Source organism: Myiozetetes cayanensis, unplaced genomic scaffold, assembly GCF_022539395.1.
Source record: "Myiozetetes cayanensis isolate MyiCay16 unplaced genomic scaffold, myiCay2020 scf55, whole genome shotgun sequence".
NCBI classification, from domain to species: domain Eukaryota; kingdom Metazoa; phylum Chordata; class Aves; order Passeriformes; family Tyrannidae; genus Myiozetetes; species Myiozetetes cayanensis.
Genome location: NW_026087798.1, coordinates 148,226 through 166,364, shown reverse-complemented (window position 1 = coordinate 166,364; position 18,139 = coordinate 148,226). Strand labels below are relative to the sequence as shown.

At 68.6% G+C, this 18,139-nt stretch overlaps 4 protein-coding genes across 5 annotated transcripts; 2 read left to right on the top strand and 2 right to left on the bottom strand.

Moving 5' to 3' along the window:
• Nucleotides 1-128: 128 nt before the first annotated feature.
• Nucleotides 129-2,902, bottom strand: CDK2 (cyclin dependent kinase 2). Its single transcript, XM_050334567.1, is given in 8 exon segments — nt 129-567; nt 645-848; nt 1,697-1,798; nt 1,869-2,039; nt 2,262-2,382; nt 2,646-2,723; nt 2,788-2,827; nt 2,830-2,902. Coding segments are annotated over 8 exon segments (894 nt in total). The 3' UTR covers nt 129-462.
• A 2,187-nt stretch (nt 2,903-5,089) lies between these two features.
• Nucleotides 5,090-8,606, top strand: PMEL (premelanosome protein). The gene is given in 12 exon segments (XM_050334514.1): nt 5,090-5,194; nt 5,271-5,417; nt 5,494-5,625; nt 5,699-5,860; nt 5,997-6,392; nt 6,473-6,775; nt 6,874-7,019; nt 7,021-7,300; nt 7,387-7,480; nt 7,564-7,766; nt 7,841-7,928; nt 8,204-8,606. Coding segments are annotated over 12 exon segments (2,373 nt in total). The 5' UTR covers nt 5,090-5,175.
• On the bottom strand, nt 8,460-15,575 carry DGKA (diacylglycerol kinase alpha). Of its 2 annotated transcripts, XM_050334566.1 has the most exons (24): nt 15,235-15,575; nt 14,105-14,223; nt 13,613-13,689; nt 13,421-13,529; nt 13,256-13,336; nt 13,118-13,167; nt 12,916-12,990; nt 12,717-12,836; nt 12,526-12,643; nt 12,306-12,394; nt 11,949-12,068; nt 11,646-11,744; nt 11,467-11,556; nt 11,282-11,355; nt 10,976-11,050; nt 10,812-10,897; nt 10,605-10,694; nt 10,361-10,521; nt 10,216-10,280; nt 9,884-9,974; nt 9,636-9,810; nt 9,190-9,310; nt 9,038-9,098; nt 8,460-8,936 (listed from the first exon to the last, which is right to left on the bottom strand). In XM_050334566.1, the coding sequence occupies exons 2-24, from the start codon at nt 14,172-14,174 to the stop codon at nt 8,838-8,840; spliced, it is 2,196 nt and encodes a 731-aa protein (XP_050190523.1). In that variant the 5' UTR covers nt 14,175-14,223; nt 15,235-15,575; the 3' UTR covers nt 8,460-8,837. The 2 variants fall into 2 exon arrangements, with proteins under 2 accessions (XP_050190523.1, XP_050190522.1); XM_050334565.1 differs by having other exon boundaries at nt 13,256-13,529.
• Nucleotides 15,576-16,163: 588 nt separating this feature from the next.
• PYM1 (PYM homolog 1, exon junction complex associated factor) lies at nt 16,164-17,993 on the top strand. Its single transcript, XM_050334554.1, has 3 exons — nt 16,164-16,233; nt 16,883-16,976; nt 17,533-17,993. Exons 1-3 carry the CDS (start codon nt 16,203-16,205, stop codon nt 17,990-17,992), a joined length of 585 nt encoding a protein of 194 aa, XP_050190511.1. The 5' UTR covers nt 16,164-16,202; the 3' UTR covers nt 17,993.
• The last annotated feature ends 146 nt before the right edge of the window (nt 17,994-18,139 follow it).

The window sequence follows — 18,139 nt, the reverse complement described above, 5'->3', positions numbered from 1 at the left end:
CACCCTCCATCCCCCCCCTTGCAGGCACCACACGCCAAGTTCGACATTTGCTACAAAATTTGCAAAGTTACAAAAAAACCCCCACGATGGGGGAGGGGAGGGGCAGCAGGGCCCCCGAGGTGGGGCTGAGGGCCGGGAGGGGGACAAGGGGGAGTCCCCATCAGGGGGAGACCTCGGGGTGAAACCACTGTCCCACTCCTGCAGGACTGAGACGAGGGGGGACAGCCCCCCCATAGCACCAAGCTGGGGGACAGCAAGAAGGGGGAGGAGGGTGGGGGGACACAAAGGTGCTCAGCCCCCCCTCCCCGTGCTGGTTCCAGAGACCCCCCATGGGCCATTAAGTGCCAAGATTCTGGGGGGAGGGGCCCCTGGGGCAGAGCAGGACGGGCTGTGGGACCCCCTCCTGTCCCGGTGGGGGGGTCTGGCTCTGCTCTGGGGGAACCCCTGTGGTGGGGGGGCATCTCAGAGGCGCAGGTGGGGGACTGCTCGGGTGACATCCTGGAAAAAGGGGTGTCCCAGCGCCGCCTTGGCCGAGATCCTCTTGTTGGGGTCATAGTGCAGCATTTGCTGGGGGAGAAAAGGGAGTGAGGGGGAAGTTGGGGGGTTCCACGTGCCCCCCACGCCCCCCTGAGCCCCTCACTCACCGCCAGCAGCTTCCGCCCCTCCTCGTCCAGTGGGGGCACCACTTTGCCGAAGTCCTGCCGGGCCCACTTCGGGAAGCTGGGCTTGTAGTCGGGCATGGCTGAGACCCCCGGCCAGGCAGCCTCGTCAGGGGTCCCCAGGGTACGGAAAATTCGGAAGAGTTGGTCGATCTCCGAGTCCCCCGGGAACAGGGCACGGCGGGTGATCTGGGCAGGGGTTGGGGGGGACCCCAGAGTCACCTCAGGGGGGCCTGAGCACCCAGGGGAACCCCAGAGTCACCCAGGAGGGTCTGGGGACTCTCAGGACACATCCAAGGGACTGCAGAGTCACCCCCTGGGCACCAAACCCTTGGTCTCATCCCAGGGATGTCCCTTCTCCCACACCCCACCCCCTCCACACTTCTGAGACCCCCCAGGGGCCCCCCAGTGCAGAGCTGGACCCCCAGAGGGACAGGGGGTCCTATATTGGGCCCTGCTTCACCCCCAGCATGGCCATGGCCCCTCCTGGGGGTCCCTGGGACCAGGCTGAGCACCTTCATCTCCCTCCTCCTCCTCACTGTCCTCCAGTGCAGCACTGGGGGGGTCTGACCCCTCGGATGGGGGGTCACACGCAGCCCCCACCCCGTGAGCTCTCACACCAGCCCCGCGTGACCCCAGGCCTGGTTTTCCGGGGCCTGCGGTCGCCCGCCTGACGTGGGCACGGGGGGGGCTCACATGATGTCCCCCCCGGCTCCTCACAAAGACCCTTTGTCACCCCACACCCTGCTGACGTCAGGGCTGCCCCCCGGGAGCCGCTGGACCGACCCCCAGGCTGGGGTTAGCACAGCCCAGGGGTCCACAGTGTCACCCCCAGGAGGGTCTGGGGACCCCCAGGACACAACCCCTGGGGAACCCCAGAGTCACTCTGGGTGGTCTGAGCAGCCTGGGGGACCCCACAGTCACTCTTGGGCACATCCCGGGGGACCTCAGCATCCCCCTGGAGGAGGGCTCTGGGGACCCCCAAGGCACACTCCCAGGGACCCCAGTGTCACCCTGGGGACACCCCTGGCACCCACCATCTCAGCGAAGATGCAGCCCAGGCTCCAGATGTCCACGGCCGTCGAGTAGTACTTGCAGCCCAGCAGGATCTCGGGGGCTCGGTACCACAGGGTCACCACCTGCCACACACGGGGGACACCGTGAGCCCCCCGGCCCACCCCGCGCCCCCCCGGCCCCCCCGGTGCCCACCTCGTGGGTGTAGGTGCGCACGGGCACCCCGAAGGCGCGGGCCAGCCCGAAGTCGGCCAGTTTGATGGCGCCGTCGGCGTTGATGAGCAGGTTCTGCGGTTTGAGGTCGCGGTGCAGCACCCGGTGGGCGTGGCAGAACGCCAGGCCCTGCAACAGCTGGAACAGGTAACTCTGCAGGGCAGGGACCTCATCAGGGTGACGCTGGGCTGTGCCCAGGAGGTCCCCAGAGCCCCCCGGTGTGTGGGGAATGGATGCCCCAGGATGTGCCATGGAGCACTCCAGTGTCGACCTGGGCGGGGCTGGGGACCCGCTGGGCACATCCTGGGGGACACCGAGAGACCCCAGAGTCACCCCAGGGGGTTTAGGGCCTCACACCACGGCCCCCACTCCCACCTTGATGAGGGGCAGCGCGATGCCATTGAGGGACGAGGAGTCCATGAACTTCTTCAGGTCCTGGTGCAGGAACTCGAAGACCAGGTAGAGCTTGTTCTCCGTGTGGATCACGTCCAGGAGCCTGAGGGAGGGGCGGGGGGTGGGCAGAGCCTGGGCCACAGGGCACCCACTACAGCCCCAGGGGCTCAGCACAGCCACGGGGCTGTCACAGCCAGAGCCACGGGCGTGCCACAGCCTCAGTTCCCCACGGGGCATCTGCCCACGGCCGTGGGGGTCCTCACAGCCACGGCTCCCCACAGCCAGGGCCCCCTCACGGCCAGTGGTCTTTCCACGGTCGCAGGGCTCGTCACCACCCCCAGCCCCGGGACAGAGCCCCCCGCTTACTTGACGATGTTGGGGTGGTTGAGCTCCTTGAGCAGGGAGATCTCCCGGATGGCTGTGCTGGGGACGCCCTCGGTCTCCCTGTGGGAAGGAGGGGGTGAGTCCCGGGACCCTGCACCCCCAGCCCCCGGGACCCCCCACTCACGTGTCCAGGCGGATCTTCTTGAGTGCCACCACCTCCCCGTCACCTTGTTCCGGGCCTTGTACACCACGCCGTAGGTGCCCTCCCTGATCTTCTCCACCTTCTGGAAGTTCTCCATGGGGGGTCCGTGGGGGCGGCCCGGGGGACACCGGCGGGGGGGAAAGGAGAGTCTAGGGAGGGAGGTGGTGTCCCTGTCCCGGAGGAACCGGGAAAACACCGGGGGAGTGAGAAGAGAGTGGAGGGGAGGGAGGGGGTATGGGGGTGGTCCCAGGGGGTGTCCCTGGCGGGGAAGGAGGCTGTCACCGGGGGTGGGGTGTGTCCCGGCGCTGGGGGATGTCCCGGGGGGGTCCCTGGGATGGGTGGGGCGGGTATGCCGGGGTGGAGGGGGTGCCCTGCAGGATGTCCCGGGATTGGGGGGGTATCCCGGGACCGAGGGGTGTCCCGGGGGCGGGGAGGTCCCGGGGGGGTCCGTGGGAGTCGCGGGTTCCCGAGCGCGGCCGCCGCGTCCCCCCCGCGCGCGCGACAATTGTCGGGGAGCCCCGCCCCCCGCCCTTCCCGCCTTCCGCCGGCCACGCCCCCCGCACAGCGCCATTGGCCGGGCCCGCGTGACGTCACCGGCGACGCGGGAGATCCCTTAAAGCGATACCGACCCGGAGGGAACGCTCGGGGGGACGCCGGGAGCGGGACCACGAGTGGGATCGTGACGCGGACAGGGACAGGGACCGGGACTGGGACCGGCTCTCCGGGGTCCGGGCTCTGTCCCGCACACGCGGCCCCGCGGGCCCCGTCCCGCACGAGCAGTCACACCAAGCACACGGACCTCCACGGGCGCGGGTTGAAACCCCCCGGGGTGCGAGTCCCGGGTGGGCGCTGGAAAACCCCCCAGCAGCAAAGATCGGCGTTCCCTCGTGTCAACGGCGAGGGGGTCCCCCTGAACGCGCAGTGCCAGGGTCCTTCCGTGTCGGTGGGATGGGGGTCCCTCCACGGGTGTCACATTGAGGGTCCTCCCATGTCGATGGCATCGGGGACCCCTTTGTGTGTGTCAGATCGGGGGTCTCCCTACATGTGCCCCCCACCATGCACAGCAGGGCCCCCCCCCCAAGCTCGATGGGTGGAGGGTCCCCGTGGACCCCAAATCCCCCTGGTCCCTGGGGCCACCAGGTGCTGAGAGCAGGGGGGCAGCACCTCCAGAGCCCCTCCCCGGGCTGAGTGTCTCTGTGTCACCCCGCATTTCCTCCCCCACCCGGAGAAGGGCTGGAGCGTGTGACCAGGGCCGCACACGCATGGACACACGTGTCCCCACGCAGCACACGGGGGAGGGGCTGGGACCCCCCTTTTTTGGGGTGGGATTATGCAAATGAGAGCCCCTTCAAATCCCCCTGTTCCCAACCCCTTTGCCTCTACCCCGGCGGTGCCCGAGCGTGGGGGGAGACGACACAGAGGGACCATGCGGGTGCTCAGAGTGATCGCGGTCCTGGGGACCCTCCTGGCCTTGGCTGCAGCTCAGCGTCGTAAGTGGGGGCTTGGGGGGGATCTGGGGAGCACCCAGAGCCTGACATGGGACCATCCCAGTGCTCTGAGGGCTACGGGGGGCACCGATGGGAGCAGAACCCTCCAAAGCCAAATCCTGATTACACACCAACAATCTCCCCTTGGAGGCCTTGGAGGGCTTGTTGTGGGGTCCTCATCCTTCTCCAAGATGTAGGGGGGACCTCCAGCCCTTCAGGAGTGGGGTGGGACAGAGGGGGTCCCCATCCCTCTGTAAACGGGGGACACACAACCCTGTGCTGCCTTCAAATGGGGGGCCCCCACTCTGTCTGTGAGGGGAATCCAGCAGCCCCTGAGAGTAGGGGGACATGGGGGGGCTCTTTGGACCCTTGAGAGTGGGACATGGGGGACCTGGCAGACTTGTGTGAGTGGGGGACATGGGGGGTCCTTGAGCCCCCTACAAATGGGGTCATATGGGGAGACCTGGCAGAAACCTGACAGTGAGGGACATGGGGGTCCTGGCAGCCCCCCGGGACTGGGGGGCCGCGAGGGGGGTGCCCAACCCCGCCCTGGCTGGGGCTGCCGGCGCCGGCTCAGCTGAGCGTCACATGAAAGGGCTTTGGGGGCGGCACCGGGCGCATGTGATGGGCTTTGCCCCGCGTGGGGCTTGGCCCGAGCCCGTCACATGGCCCGGGGTCCCAGAGGACACCCCACCGAGAGGCCAACACATCCCGGGGGGGCTGCCCGGCAGGTCGGGGGTGCTGGGCTGGGGTCTGGGTGCCACAATGCCCTTCTCCCACAGGATCTGGTGGCCGGAGCCGTGGCCGGAGCCAGGCCTGGAGCGGGCGGCCGGCGGCGTTCCGGAGCTGGGACGCGGGGCTGTACCGGCCGTGGCAGGAGGGGATGCGTGACTGCTGGCGAGGTGGGTGCCCTGGGGGGGCCGTGGGGGCTGCGGGGGGCTCGGGATGTCGCTGAGCCCCCGTCCCTGTGCCGGGCAGGCGGCGAAGTCACCTTCGACATCAGCAACGACGCTCCCACCATGGCGGGTGCCGACGCCACGTTCTCCATCGCCCTGCGCTTCCCCGGCACCCAGGCGGCGCTTCCCGACGGCCGCGTCGTCTGGAGCCAGAACTGCACCGTCAATGGTCAGCGGCCACCCCAAACCCCCCACCCCTGTCCCGGGAACCCTGCCCTGCGTCCCTCACTCTCTGCTCCCCACAGGCACCCGCGTGGCCCAGGGCGATCCTGTCTTTCCAGAGCAGCCAGAAGAGGACGTGGGTGGCATCTTCCCTGACGGGCAGCCCTTCCCCAGGGGCAAGAAGGGCAAATTTGTCTACGTCTGGTGGACCTGGGGTAAGGCTCCGACCCCCTCCCCTGGGTCCGGGGAAGCCCTGAGGAGGTGCTGACCCCCCGTCCCACCCCACAGGGCGCTACTGGCAGGTGGTGGATGGGGCAGCGTCGCGGCTCACGGTGGGCACGGCCGGGGTCCCCCTCGGCTCCTACACCATGGAGGTCGTCGTCTACCATTACCGTGGCCGTCAGAAGTTCATCCCCATCGGTCGTGCCAGCACCCAGTTCAGCATCACTGGTGAGTGCTGGGGGGTTGCGGGCAGTGGAGTTGTGGGTGCCAGGGCCGTGGGCGTCAGGGTGACAGATACTGGGGCGGCGGGAGTAGAACCAGTGATGGTGATGGCCTCACCGACAGCCCCTCCTGCCTCCCCCAGACCAGGTTCCCTTTGCGGTGGACGTGAAGCAGGTGCAGGACGCGGCTGCGGGCGACGGGCGCTTCGTGCGGAACCGCGCCGTGGCCTTCACCGTGCGGCTGCACGACCCCAGCCGGTACCTGCGCGACGCCGACATCGCCTACTCCTGGAACTTCGGGGACCAGAGCGGGACCCTCATCTCGCGCAGCCCCACCGTCACCCACACCTACCTGGAGGCCGGGTCCTTCACCGCCCGCCTGACCCTGCAGGCCGCCATCCCCCTCAGCCCCTGTGGCACCTCCGCCGCCCCCATCGTGAACCCCACCACGGGTCCCCCACCCTCGGTGCGCCCCACGCCCACGCAGCCCGCAGGCACCACGCCGGGCGGGCAGGGCACCACCGGGGCACCCAGCACCGGTAAGGGGGCACAGCGGGTCCGGGGGTCCCCACGGGTGTTCCCCGACAGGAGTGACCTCCGGCCCTTGCTCTGCCCGCAGCTCCCACACCCCGCATCGAGCCAGCGGAGCCCACGGGGGGATCTGCAGCTGAGCCCTCAGACCCTGCTGTCACTGATCCCTCGGCCCCCTCTGTCACCGAGACCTCAGACCCTGCTGTCACTGATCCCTCGGCCCCCTCTGTCACCGAGCCCGCCCTCCTGGCATTCAGCACCGCGGTGAGCGGCACCGAGGCCGGCTCTGCTGCAGTGTCCGGGACCCCCCTGCTCCCCACCTCGGTGGTCCCAGCTGGGGACACCCTGGTCACAGTGGCCCCCACACCCTTGGAGGGAACGATGGCTGCAGGTGGGTGCTGCCCTGGGCAGGGGGTGGCAGGACATGTCTGGGGGGTGGTCCCGAGGGCTCGGTGTCCCCTCGGCTGTTCCCAGCCTCTTCTCCTGCAGATGCAGAGACAGATGGAGCTACGGATGATGCCACAGCTGGAGTCACAGCTGGAGCCACAGCTGGAGTCACAGTTGGACCTGCAGCTGAAGCCACAGTGGGAGCCACAGCTGGAGTCACACTTGATGCCACAGCTGGAGTCACAGCTGGATGCCACAGCTGGAGCCACAGCTGGAGCCACGATTGATGCTATGGTTGATGCCACAGCTGGAGCAACAGCTGATGCCACAGTTGGAGCCACGGTTGATGCCACAGCTGGAGCAACAGTGGGAGCAACCGTGGGAGCCACGGCTCTGTCCCTTGCTCCCGCCACTACTGGAGCCACTGCTGAGCCGCTGGTGCTGGTGAAGCGCCAGGCACCAGCCGCAGACTCCACCGGCTGCATCCTGTACCGCTACGGCACCTTCTCCACACAGCTCAACATCGTCCGTGAGTACCAGGCCGGGGGGCTCTGCAGGACTCTGGGGGGGCTCTGGGCAGGGGACGCTGAGCCCACCTCGACCCCTTGATTGCAGAGGGCATCGAGAGCGTGGCCATCGTGCAGGTGGTGCCGGTGGTGCCCCAGGGCAGCGAGAGCAGCGTGGAGCTGACGGTGACATGCGAGGGGAGGTGAGGATGGGGAGGGGGCGGGGGCCGTGACCCCACGCTGGGGTGGGAGGCTCACATCAGCTGACCCCCCCGTGCCCCCGCAGCCTCCCCCAGGAGGTGTGCACGGTGGTGGCAGACCCCGAGTGCCAGACGGTGCAGACGGAGACGTGCTCGGCCGTGGAACCCGCGCCCGGCTGCCAACTCGTGCTGCGCCAGGACTTCAACCAGTCCGGCCTCTACTGCCTCAACGTGTCCCTGGCCAACGGCAACGGCCTGGCCGTGGCCAGCACCCGCGTGGCTGTCGGAGGTGGGAGCGGGTCGGGGGGCCCTGGGGGTGGGGGGTTCTGGAGGCCAGGGGTGCTGAGCTGTCCCTGCCCACAGGCGCTGCCCCGGCCTCTGGGAGCCCCACGATTTTTGTGGGGCTGGTGCTCGTCGCTGCTGCTCTGGGCACAGCTGCCTACACCTACAGGTCAGGGGGCTGGGGGCCTCGGGACAGCGGGGGACACACAGCAGGGGGGACACACACACCATGGGGCTGGGGCCTTTGTGGGATGGGGGAACACTGGGGACACACCATGTAGGGTGGGAGACTCTGTGGGATGGAGGGAACACTTGGGGACACACACTGTGGGGTGGGGGCTCTGTGGGGTGGTGGGGACACCGGGGAACACACATACACCGTGGGGTGGGGGGCACCCTGGCACAACCTGGCCCCCCAACACTGCCCCCTCCGTGTCCCCCCAGACGAGTCAAGTACACCCCCCTGCTGGCCATGGCCCCTCCGGCCCCCCGGCCCAGGGGGTGGCTGCCCCCCGGCCCTGCCCTCCGCCTGCTGCTGCACCGGGCCTTCGGGGGGGCTCCGAGTGGCGAGAGCAGCCCCTCCTCCGCGGGAACACCGTCTAGAGAGCCCCCCCGCCCCGCGCCGCCCCTGCCTGGCCCGAGCCCCCAGACCCAGGGGGGGCCGCGGGCTGTGGGGGGGTCGCGTGGCCTCGATGCCACCAAGATTAAAGGCTCAGCTGCGCCGGTGCCTCCACCTGGTCATGTGTCTGGGGGGGCCTGGGGGGCCGGGGGACACAACCAGCCCCAGTGTTTATTACAACACCAGCTTTATTACTGCGAGAGGCACTTGAAATTGGGGTGGGAATAAATAGCGAGGGGGCCAGACAGGGTGGGGGGCTCTGGCCACTGCGCTGTACCCTGGGGGGCTCCATGCAGCCCCCCCGTACCCCCCAGCACCCCCAGGCTCTGAGCACCCCTGGGTATAGGGAGGGGCACAGCCCCCCTTGCTCCTGCTGGGGACGGGGGATGTAGGGAGGGTTGGCCTGTATTGCCTGCCCAGGCACAGCTTGGGGGCGCCCCCCCGGCCCCCCCAGCCCCCTCAGGCCTCGAGGGAACCCCTCTTGGTGCCGAAGAAGCCACAGGAACGGGGCGGGGCAGCCATGAGCATCGGCACCTGGTTCTTGTGGGTGATCCTGATCTGCAAGACAGAGGCTGGGGCGGGGTGCTGGGGGGCTGGGGGTGCCCCCACACTCAGGGGGTTCCTGGGGGGCTCAGTGAGGATGGGGGGTGTCCACGTACTGTGCAGGGCGGCTGCATCCAGGGCTCCCCATCAACCTGCATGGGCAGGGCCTTCAGTGTCCTGCAAACCCCCCCATGGTCAATCACTGCCGGGGCTTGGCCTGTCCTGGGACCCCCCAGAGCCCCCCAAGACCCCCCCAGTCTCCCCTCACCTCAGGGTGAGCTCGGAGCAGGTCGCCAGTCGTGTCCCCGCGCTCTTCAGCCCGGTGTAGATCTGCCCCATCTCCAGAACCCCCTCCAGCCCCACCACCTCCAGCCGCCTGTCACCCAGGTCTGGGGGACAGAGAGGGGTCAGGGTGGTGGGGGCAGATTCTTGGCATCTCCATCCCTATGATGTCCTTGGCCCCATTACTGTGGCATCCTCATTCCCATCCCCGTGATGTCCCTGTGGTGTCCCCCATCCCTATGACAACTCTGTCCCCATCCCTGTGGTGTCCCATCCCCACGCCATCCCCATCCTCATACCCGTGGCGTCCCTGTCCCAGTCCCTGTCCACATCCCTGTCCCTGTCCCCATCCCCATGCCCCCCCATCCCATGGTGTCCCCCCCATCCCCGTGGTGTCCCCCCCGGCTCTGGGGAGGGGGTCTCCCCACCCACCCTGCACGCAGCTCCGGAGGGTCTCGCTGTCGGTGATGTTGGGGGGCTGCGCCGTGCTGGGCCCCAGTGCCCGCCGGGTCTCGCCCCACAGGTTGGACCCCCCGTGGGTGCTGGGGATGTTGAGCACTGCCAGCCCCTCCAGGGCTCCCCCCAGCTCCAGGGGGGTCCCGCCAACCTGGGGGGGGCACGTCAGGCTGGGCAGAGCCCCCTGAACTCCCCCCCCATCCCGGGGCAGGGACTCCTCCCACCTCCACACTCAGGTGCTCCTTGAGCCTCTTGCAGGTGGAGAAAAGGGTCTCAGAGGTGGCAAATTCCAGGTACCAGAGCTTGTTCTTCATCCTGGGAGGGCAGGGGTGGGGTCAGGAACACCGTGGGAATGGGGCTGGGGACAGGGTTGGGGACACCGTGGAGATGGGGACACCAGAGGGATGGGGACAGGGATGGGGACACTAGGGAGATGAGGACAGGGATACCACGGGTATGTGGGACATCACAGGGACATGATGGGGATAAGAATACCATAGGGATGGGGATGCCACAGGGACACCACGGGAGGGGCCCTGTCCCCACCCACCCCCACCTGCTGTTGAATTTCTCCGGGTGCTTCTCCCGCATGACGTGGAACCGGTGGGCGATGGAGGCATCCTGGGGGGAACCCAGGGGGGACAGTGAGGCCCTGGGGGGGACACATGGCCCCACCGGTGGCCACTGCCCTCCCCACGCACCACCCCGACGGAGAAGTAGTTGTTGATGATCCCCTGGGGCACCGGGTCCCCCTCGGCCGCCGGGTCCTGGGGCAGCACCTCCAGCCTCCACCGGTCCATCTGCACCACGGTGCCGCCCTCCAGCTCCCGCAGGATCCTGCCCAGGTCCTCCCCCGCATACCCTGCGGCAGGAGGGGGAAAGTGGGAGAGGGGGAGAGGGGCTGGGGGCGCGGGGGGTGTCCCCAGGCTGCCCTGCTCCTCTCACCTCCCCCCCAGCGCAGGCAGCGGGCCAGGTCGTTCCCAGTGCCCAGGGGCAGCACAGCCACGGGCGGACGGTGGGGCAGGTTGGCTTTGTCTGCAAGGAAAAGGGGGTGAGGCAGAGCCTGGGGGGCTGGCGGGGGCAGCACCCATTTTGGGGGGGCAGCACCCATTTTGGGGGGGGTAGCACCCATTTTGGGGGGGCAGCACCCACCAATGGCGTCCAGGATCCAGCCCACGGTGCCGTCCCCGCCGCACACCAGGACGCGAAAATCCGGCACATCCCGAAAGAAATCGAGCCTGGGAGGGAGGGGAGGTCAGGGCTGGGTTGGATCCCCCGGGTACCCCAGTGCCCTCCCCTGCCCCGTCCCCACTCACCCAGGCATGGGGCCTCCCTGCTGCAGGTTGTAAACCTGCCGGGGGTTGAGCAGGTACTGGAACTTCCGGAGCACCCTGAGGGGAGAGGGGGAGCTGGGGGAGCTTGGGGAGGACAGGGGGGCTGGGGGGACCGGTGGCCACCCCCTCCCCACCACAACGAAATACTGTCTGACCACCATCCTGGTCCCCACACACCATCCCAACCCACCCCAACCTGTCCCATCCCACCCCATCCTGTCCCATCCCACCCCATCCTGTCCCCCCCCGGGTGCAGAGCAGCCCCAGGACCCCCCAGCTCCCCTTTACCTCTCCCCCTGTTTCCCTCCGCTCTTCGGATTGACGAAGACAAGGAGCGGGTGGGTCTCGGGGGGGGGGCTGACCTGAGGGGAGAGGGGATGTCAGCCTGGCCCCAGGGGAGACATGGAGGGGACTCGAGGGAGCACATGAGGGGCCCCAGGGAGTCCCAGACATTCAAGGGGCTCATGGCTCACCCGCAGCGCCTGCCCCTCAGGGGTGGTGAACACTTGGGGGGTCTCCTCCACCGGGGTCCCACCGTTGTCCCTCTGGCTGTCCTGCCTCTCCTGGGACCCCCACACCGGCTCAGGGGAGGCCGGGAGGGGAGTGGGGGGCACACCTCTGCCCCAGGAGAGCCCCCCAGGACCCCACTCACCAGCAGGACGGGGTAGATGGCAGCGGGAGGCAGGATGTGGTCCCGCAGGGCCCCACAGTCGCAGGCTGGGGGCATGAGAGGCTGGCACTCCTCGTGGATCTGGGGACAGAGGGAGCAGGGGGGCCACAGGGACAGCGATGGGGACAGCGTGGGTTCAGGGACACCATGGGGACAGGGATGGGGACACCAAAGGGATGGGGATACCACAGGGACAACACGGGGAGGGGGCTGGTACTCGTCGTGGATCTGGGAACAGGGGGGTCAGGGTGTTCGGGGGAAATTGGGGACCCCAGGCCCCCCCACCTTGCGGTGGCACCACACGCAGTGCAGCCCCGTCAGGCTCTGAAAGCTCCGGATCTTCCTCTGGCACCCGCCACACTTGGCACCGTCACAGCCGCCCTTCACCCACACGTGGGCCTGGACCTGCAGGTGACCCCCCCAGGTCACCCCTGGGGTCACCCCCGCACCCTCCCCCACCCCACTGCCAGGGTCACCCCCAGCAGCCCATGTCACGCCCCCCAGCCTCAGCACCCCCACCCTGGACGGAGGAGCAGAAGGACAGAGGGGCAGGTGGACAGACAGGTGGATGAGTGGGTGGATGCCCAGGTGGGTGGACAGATGCCCAGCCGGACAGATGGACGGACAGACAGGTGGACTCACCTCGGCCTCCCTGCGGTTCTTGGCGTAGGTGCTGATGCAGTTGTGGGGGGCGTGGCGGGCGCAGCGCTCGTGCACCGTGAACCGGCACACTGGGGGGAACACGAGCTCAGAGCTGGTCCCTCCATCCCATTCCCATCCCATGCTCATCCCTGTCCCATCCTGTCCCTGTAGCCATCCTATCCCCGCCCCGTCCTGTCCCATCCCTGCCATCCCCACTCACGGCAGCAGCGCAGCCCCTGTTTCCGCAGCCCCACCAGCAGCCCCTCGCACACGTTGCAGAAGGCGGGACGCGAGAACTGCTTCAGGCGCCAGAGGTGCTGCCCGTCGTCCTTCATGTCCTAGGGGGCACACGGGGGGCACTCGGGGGAGGTTCTGGGCCGGGGGGGGCCCCCCCAGCGCCCCCAGACTCACCCCCTCGAGCCCCAGCAGCACCAGCAGCGGGATGTTGGTGGCCCCACCACGCAGCCACTCGCCCAGAGACACCGTCCCGCTGCCGTCGTAGTCGATCTCCCGCATCATCTCCTGCAGGATCTGGGGGGGACATGGCGCTCAGAGGGGGGGCACAGGGATGGGGGATGGACCCCCAAACAGCCCCCCCGGCCCCGCTCACCGGCTTCAGCTCTGTCACATCCCAGTCCAGGTACTGGGCCACCCTCATCATCTGGGTGATGATCCGATCCACCTCCTGGGGGGGGGATGGAATGACAGCTGGGGGGGTCCCTCAGCCCCCCAAGATCCACAGCCCCCCCTCACAGCTCCCCCAGTCCGCTCACCAGCCCCCCAAGAGCCCCCCAGCCCCCCCAGCTGCTCACCGAGCTGTCCAGAACCCCGTTCCCGTCCTTGTCATACAGCTTGAAGGAGACTGTGGGGAGACAGCAGGTGAGGTGACCCCAAATCTGGACTTCCCTGTCCCTGAGGCCCCCCCAGACCCTCTGGGACCCCCCACTCACATTCCAGCTTGTCCTGGGGGCGCCCCCCCTCCAGAAGGGAGAAGTAGCAGGAGACGTCGCTCAGGGAGACGCAGTCGCTGCCTGTGAGGACGGACCCCGTGAGCCCCCCAGGGATCCCAAAAGCCCGTCCAGGACCCCCTGCCCCGCCCCCACGAGCCCCCTCACCGTCCTGACTCTGGAAGGAGGCGAAGAGCCGCTGGCAAAGCTGCTCCGGGACATCGTCGCTCTCCAGGTACCTCCGCAGGAACCGCGAGAACCCCTCGAGGTCGAGGCTCTGAGGGGGCACGGCCGGGTTGGGGGGGTGGGGGGGTGATCCCCTGACCCCCCCCCACCCCACAGGGGTCCTCCAGGTCTCACCTTGCCCTGGTGGGGCTGAGCCAGGGCCTCCCCACCGCCGAAATCCTGCAGCACATCCTGCACCCTCTGGCTGCTGTCTGAGGGCAGGGACACGCGTGTGCTCTGACATGTGTGTGCTGATGTATGTGTGTGCTCTAACATGTGTGTGTTGACATGTGTGTGCTGACACGTGTGTGCTGACACGTGTGTCCTGATGTGGGAGAGACCACACACGTGTGTGCCCCGACACAGCTGCACCTGGTACACATGTGTGCCCTGACATGTCTGCACACGGGAACAACACGTGCTGGCACACAAGAGAGGCCACACACACGTGCAAGGCTGCTGTGGGACACACACACGCACACACACACACACACGTGTGGAGCCACTGTGTGTGCGTGTGGAGCTGCCCTGGGGTGTGCACTCGTGTGCAGAGCCCCCACACGTGTGCAGCCCCCCTCCCACACGTGTGAGCCCCCCCGGCACACGCATGTGCAGGGCCCCACTCACAGTCCAGGTACTTCTGCAGCTGCGCAAAGTCCGCGGGGCTCAGGGGGGCCCAGGGCCGGGTCTGCTCCATGGCTGAGACACGGGAGCCACACGGGAAAGGCACGGGATCTGCACAGAACCTGCACAGGATCACAGGGCAGCTGCATGGGATCTGTGCTGGATCTACACGGGATGTGCATGGGATCACGTGGAAGCAGCACAGGATCTACACGGGATGTGCATGGGATCACGTGGAAGCAGCACAGGATCTACACGGGATGTGCATGGGATCACGTGGAAGCAGCACAGGATCTACACGGGATCTGCATGGGATCACGTGGAAGCAGCACAGGATCTACACGGGATGTGCATGGGATCGCACGGGATCCACACGGGATCACACGCGGGTCCGTGATGGGGGTGGAAAAGGGGGGTCGTTGGGGGTGGTCGTGCAGCCCCTGCCCGTGCGTGGCCTCGCCCTGACACGTGTGAGCACCCCCCGAACACGCCTGAACACGCGTGTGTGCGGCCCCAGCTGAGCTTTGGCCCCCAGCGGGCGGTGCGCGACTGGAGCGGGACCCGCCCAACCCCGGGGGCACCGGAGAGAGCAGGGAACGGACCCCCGGGGGTCTCCCGCTGACGAGGAGTCCCCAGTACCGCCTGGTACGGCCTTGGCACCGCCCGGCACCGCCCGGAACGGCCCCGGTGCAGCCCGGTACGTCCCGGGACTCCCCCAGTACCGCCGGTAGAACGCGGTACTGCCCCGGTAGCGCCCGGGACGGCCCCGGGACATCCCGGTAGCGCCCGGGACGGCCCCGGGACATCCCGGTAGTGGCCGGTACCACGCGGGTAGAGCCCGGTAGAGTCCCGGTAGTGCCCGGAACAGCCCCGGTACGGACCGGTTCAACCCCGTACTGCCCCAGTACTGCCGGTAGAGCCCGATACTGCCCCATCAGCGCCCGGTCCGGCCCGTTAGAGCCCGTTACACCTGGTAACGCGCCGGTTCCGCCCGGTACCGCCCCGGTCCATCCCGGTAGTGCCCGAAACAGCCCCCGTACAGAACAGTAGGACCCCGCACCGCTCCGGCTCAGCCCGGTAACGCCCCTGGGACCCCGGTCCGACCCCCCGGGGCTCTCCCGCTCGGTCCGTACCTGGTCCGGGATCTCCCGGTCCGGCCCCGCCCGTGACGTCACGGACCGGTGAGGGGGGGGACACCGCGCACGTGCCGCCGTGGCCGGGACCGTCCCAGGGGACCCCCCAAAGAAGGGTCGGGGGTCCCAACCAGGGGAGGCCGTGGAAGGGGGGCCCATCCCGGGAAATGCCCATCCAGGGGGGATTCCCAGGGGAGAGGGAGTGGGTGTCTCTTCCCGGGGGTCCCAATCCTGGGCATTCCGGGGGGGGTCGCATGCCTTCATCCCGGGCTTGTCAGGTGAGGGGGATTCAATCCTGGGGGTCTCCATCCCAGGAATTCCCAAGGAGGGGGAGGATCCATCCCGGGGGTCCCTGGGGTGACAGAGGTCCCAATCCTGGGAATTCTCATGTGTGTGCGTGTCTCCATCCCGGGCGGTGCCCGGTGATGCGGAGGGTCTCTCTCGGGGTTCTCCATCCCGGGAATTCCCAATTGGGATGGGGAGGGTGGGCTGTCTCTCCATCCCAGTGGTGGTCGGGGTGTTCCCCGGGGGGGGGTGTGGGGGCGGGCTCTTCCATCCCGGGGAGTTGCCCCGACCCGGGGGGTGGGCGGTGTGGGGGGTGTCTCCTCTCCGAGGGGGGGCACCGGGCCGGACGCGGTCCCTTTAAAAGCAACATGGCGTCTCTGAGGCCACGCCCTTTTAAACCGCGCCTTGTCTCTCAAAGACCACACCCCTGCGGCGGCCACGCCCCCTCATTGAGCGCCTCGAGAGCCGCGCCCCTCAAGGTGGCCACGCCCCAGACCGCGCCCCCGGCACGGACCACGCCCCTCTTCGAGGCGTCCAATGGCCGCGCCCCCTCTGCGGTCCCGCCCCATGACGTCTATACATGGTCATTGGAGACGCCCCCTCTGGATGGCCCCGCCCCCTTAGCTTCGGCAGGCTCTTCCGTGGCGTCACTTCCGGGGCGGGGCCGAGCCGCGCGCGCAAAGATGGCGACGCCCTATGTGACGGACGAGACCGGTGAGCGCGGGGGGGCCGCGGGGGCGGGGGCTCCGGGACGCCCCCGGAACCGCCCCGGGTACGGCCCCGCTCGCCCACCCCCCCCAGCGCGGGGGCCGCGCCCACCGCCGACCCTCACGGGGGTCCCGGCGCTGAGGGAGGCCCGTGGGGGGCGTGGGGCCCGCGGTGGGGGTCTTGGGGATATGTGGGGGAGGCAGGGGGCTGCGGTGGACGGTTTTGGGGATCCTGTGGGGTCTGTGAGGGGGTCCTAGAGCCGCTCTGAGTATTTCGCAGGACCTCTGGGTGGGGGTGCTGGGGCCCATTGAGGGTGGGCGTGGGGTCTCTGGGGTCCCCTTGGGGTTCGGGGGGTGTCCGGGGAGCTGGAGGTTGTCCTGGGGCTCCCCTGGGTTCGGTGTGGTGTCCCAGAGCCCCTTGGGGGTGTCCCAGCCTCCTCTGGGGTCTGTGTGGGAGTGTCCCAGAGCCTCTGTTGGGTCTCCTGGGACTCCCGTGGGGTCTGTGGAGGGTCCCAGGACCTCCCTGAAGGTGTCCTGGGATCCCCGTGGGGTTGTCCTGAGGCTGCTGTGGGTGTTCCCAGACCTCCCCTGGGATCCGCGGGGGTGTCCTGGAGCCCCCTGGCTCGAGGTGCCCCCATGCCCCCCTGTGCCCCCAGGGAGGTACATCCCCTCCACGCAGCGGCCGGACGGGACGTGGCGGAAGCAGCGGCGGGTGAAGGAGGGATACGTCCCCCAGGAGGAGGTGCCCGTGTGAGTGGGGGGGTCCCTGGGCTGGGGTGGGGAGGGGGGCTCTTGGGGCCGTGTCCCCCCTCCCAGGGCTGAGTTTGTGCCCCCATGTGGGTGGGTCCCAACCCAGGGGCTGCATATGCCACCCAGATCCTCATGGACCCCAGATCCTCCTGCACCGCTCCTGGATCTCCTCCATCCTCTCACAGCCCCTCTTGGAGCCCCACAGCCCCTCACAGATCCCTCATTGATCCCTTATGGACCCTCACAGGTCCCTCAAGATTCCCCCACAGCTCCTCCTGGACCACCAGGGATCCCTCACAGATTCATCCTGGACCCTCACAGGTCCCTTCTGGGCCTCTCCTGGATTCCCACAGCCCCCTCGTGTTCCTCAACAGCCCCTCGCAGATTCCCTCACCGCTCCCTTACGGACCCTCACAGACCCTCATAACGCCCCCGGGATCCCTCACAGACCCCTCCTGGCCCCCTCTGTGGATATTCCCACAGGGATCCCCTCTGGATCCTCACAGCCCCCCGTGGATCCCCCCTGGACCCCCTCAGCCCATCCCTCCCCACGCAGGTACGAGAACAAATATGTGAAGTTTTTCCGGAGCAAACCGGAGCTGCCCCCGGGGCTGAGCCTGGACACGGCCCCGGCGCGGCCCCCCCAGGGCCCCCCCCCCGAGCAGGGGCTGTCCAAGGCCGCGCGCAGGAACCTCAAGCGCAAGGAGAAGCGGCGGCAGCAGCAGGAGAAGGCCCCGGAGCAGCCGCAGGACACGGACGGACTGAGCTCGGCACTGGAGAAGGTGTCGCTCTCGGGGACAGGAGGGGCCCCCCCGGCCCAGGGGGGCGACGGCGCCGGGAACTCGGAGCGCAGCCGCCGCATCAAGAGCCTGCGCAAGAAGCTGCGGCAGGTGGAGGAGCTGCGGCGGCGCCTCGAGGCCGAGGGGCTCCCCCAGCCCACCCAGGAGCAGCTGGAGAAGCTGGGCCGGAGGAAAGCGCTGGAGGACGAACTCAGGGGGCTCGAGTCGGACTCGTAGGGGGGGCTGGGGGGTCTCAGGGGCGGTTTGGGGGGGTTGGGGAGGGGAGGGCAGGACGGTTGTTCCCGGCAAGGACCCGGCAGCTCCTGGTTTTTAATTGGATCGATGTGGGTTTATGTGGGAGGTGGCCGTGCCCCCCACCGTGCC

What these genes read in the sequence shown, in the direction of transcription:
- DGKA (XM_050334565.1), bottom strand. Translation starts at nt 14,174, where the DNA reads ATGGAGCAGACCCGGCCCTGGGCCCCCCTGAGCCCCGCGGACTTTGCG. An exon ending in ACTACTTCTCCGTCGGGGTG is followed by an intron (nt 10,281 to 10,360) that starts GTGCGTGGGGAG and finishes GGTTCCCCCCAG; the next exon opens with GATGCCTCCATCGCCCACCG. An exon ending in AGGAGCACCTGAGTGTGGAG is followed by an intron (nt 9,811 to 9,883) that starts GTGGGAGGAGTC and finishes TGCCCCCCCCAG; the next exon opens with GTTGGCGGGACCCCCCTGGA.
- PYM1 (XM_050334554.1), top strand. Translation starts at nt 16,203, where the DNA reads ATGGCGACGCCCTATGTGACGGACGAGACCG. An exon ending in CTATGTGACGGACGAGACCG is followed by an intron (nt 16,234 to 16,882) that starts GTGAGCGCGGGG and finishes CTGTGCCCCCAG; the next exon opens with GGAGGTACATCCCCTCCACG. An exon ending in CCCCAGGAGGAGGTGCCCGT is followed by an intron (nt 16,977 to 17,532) that starts GTGAGTGGGGGG and finishes CTCCCCACGCAG; the next exon opens with GTACGAGAACAAATATGTGA.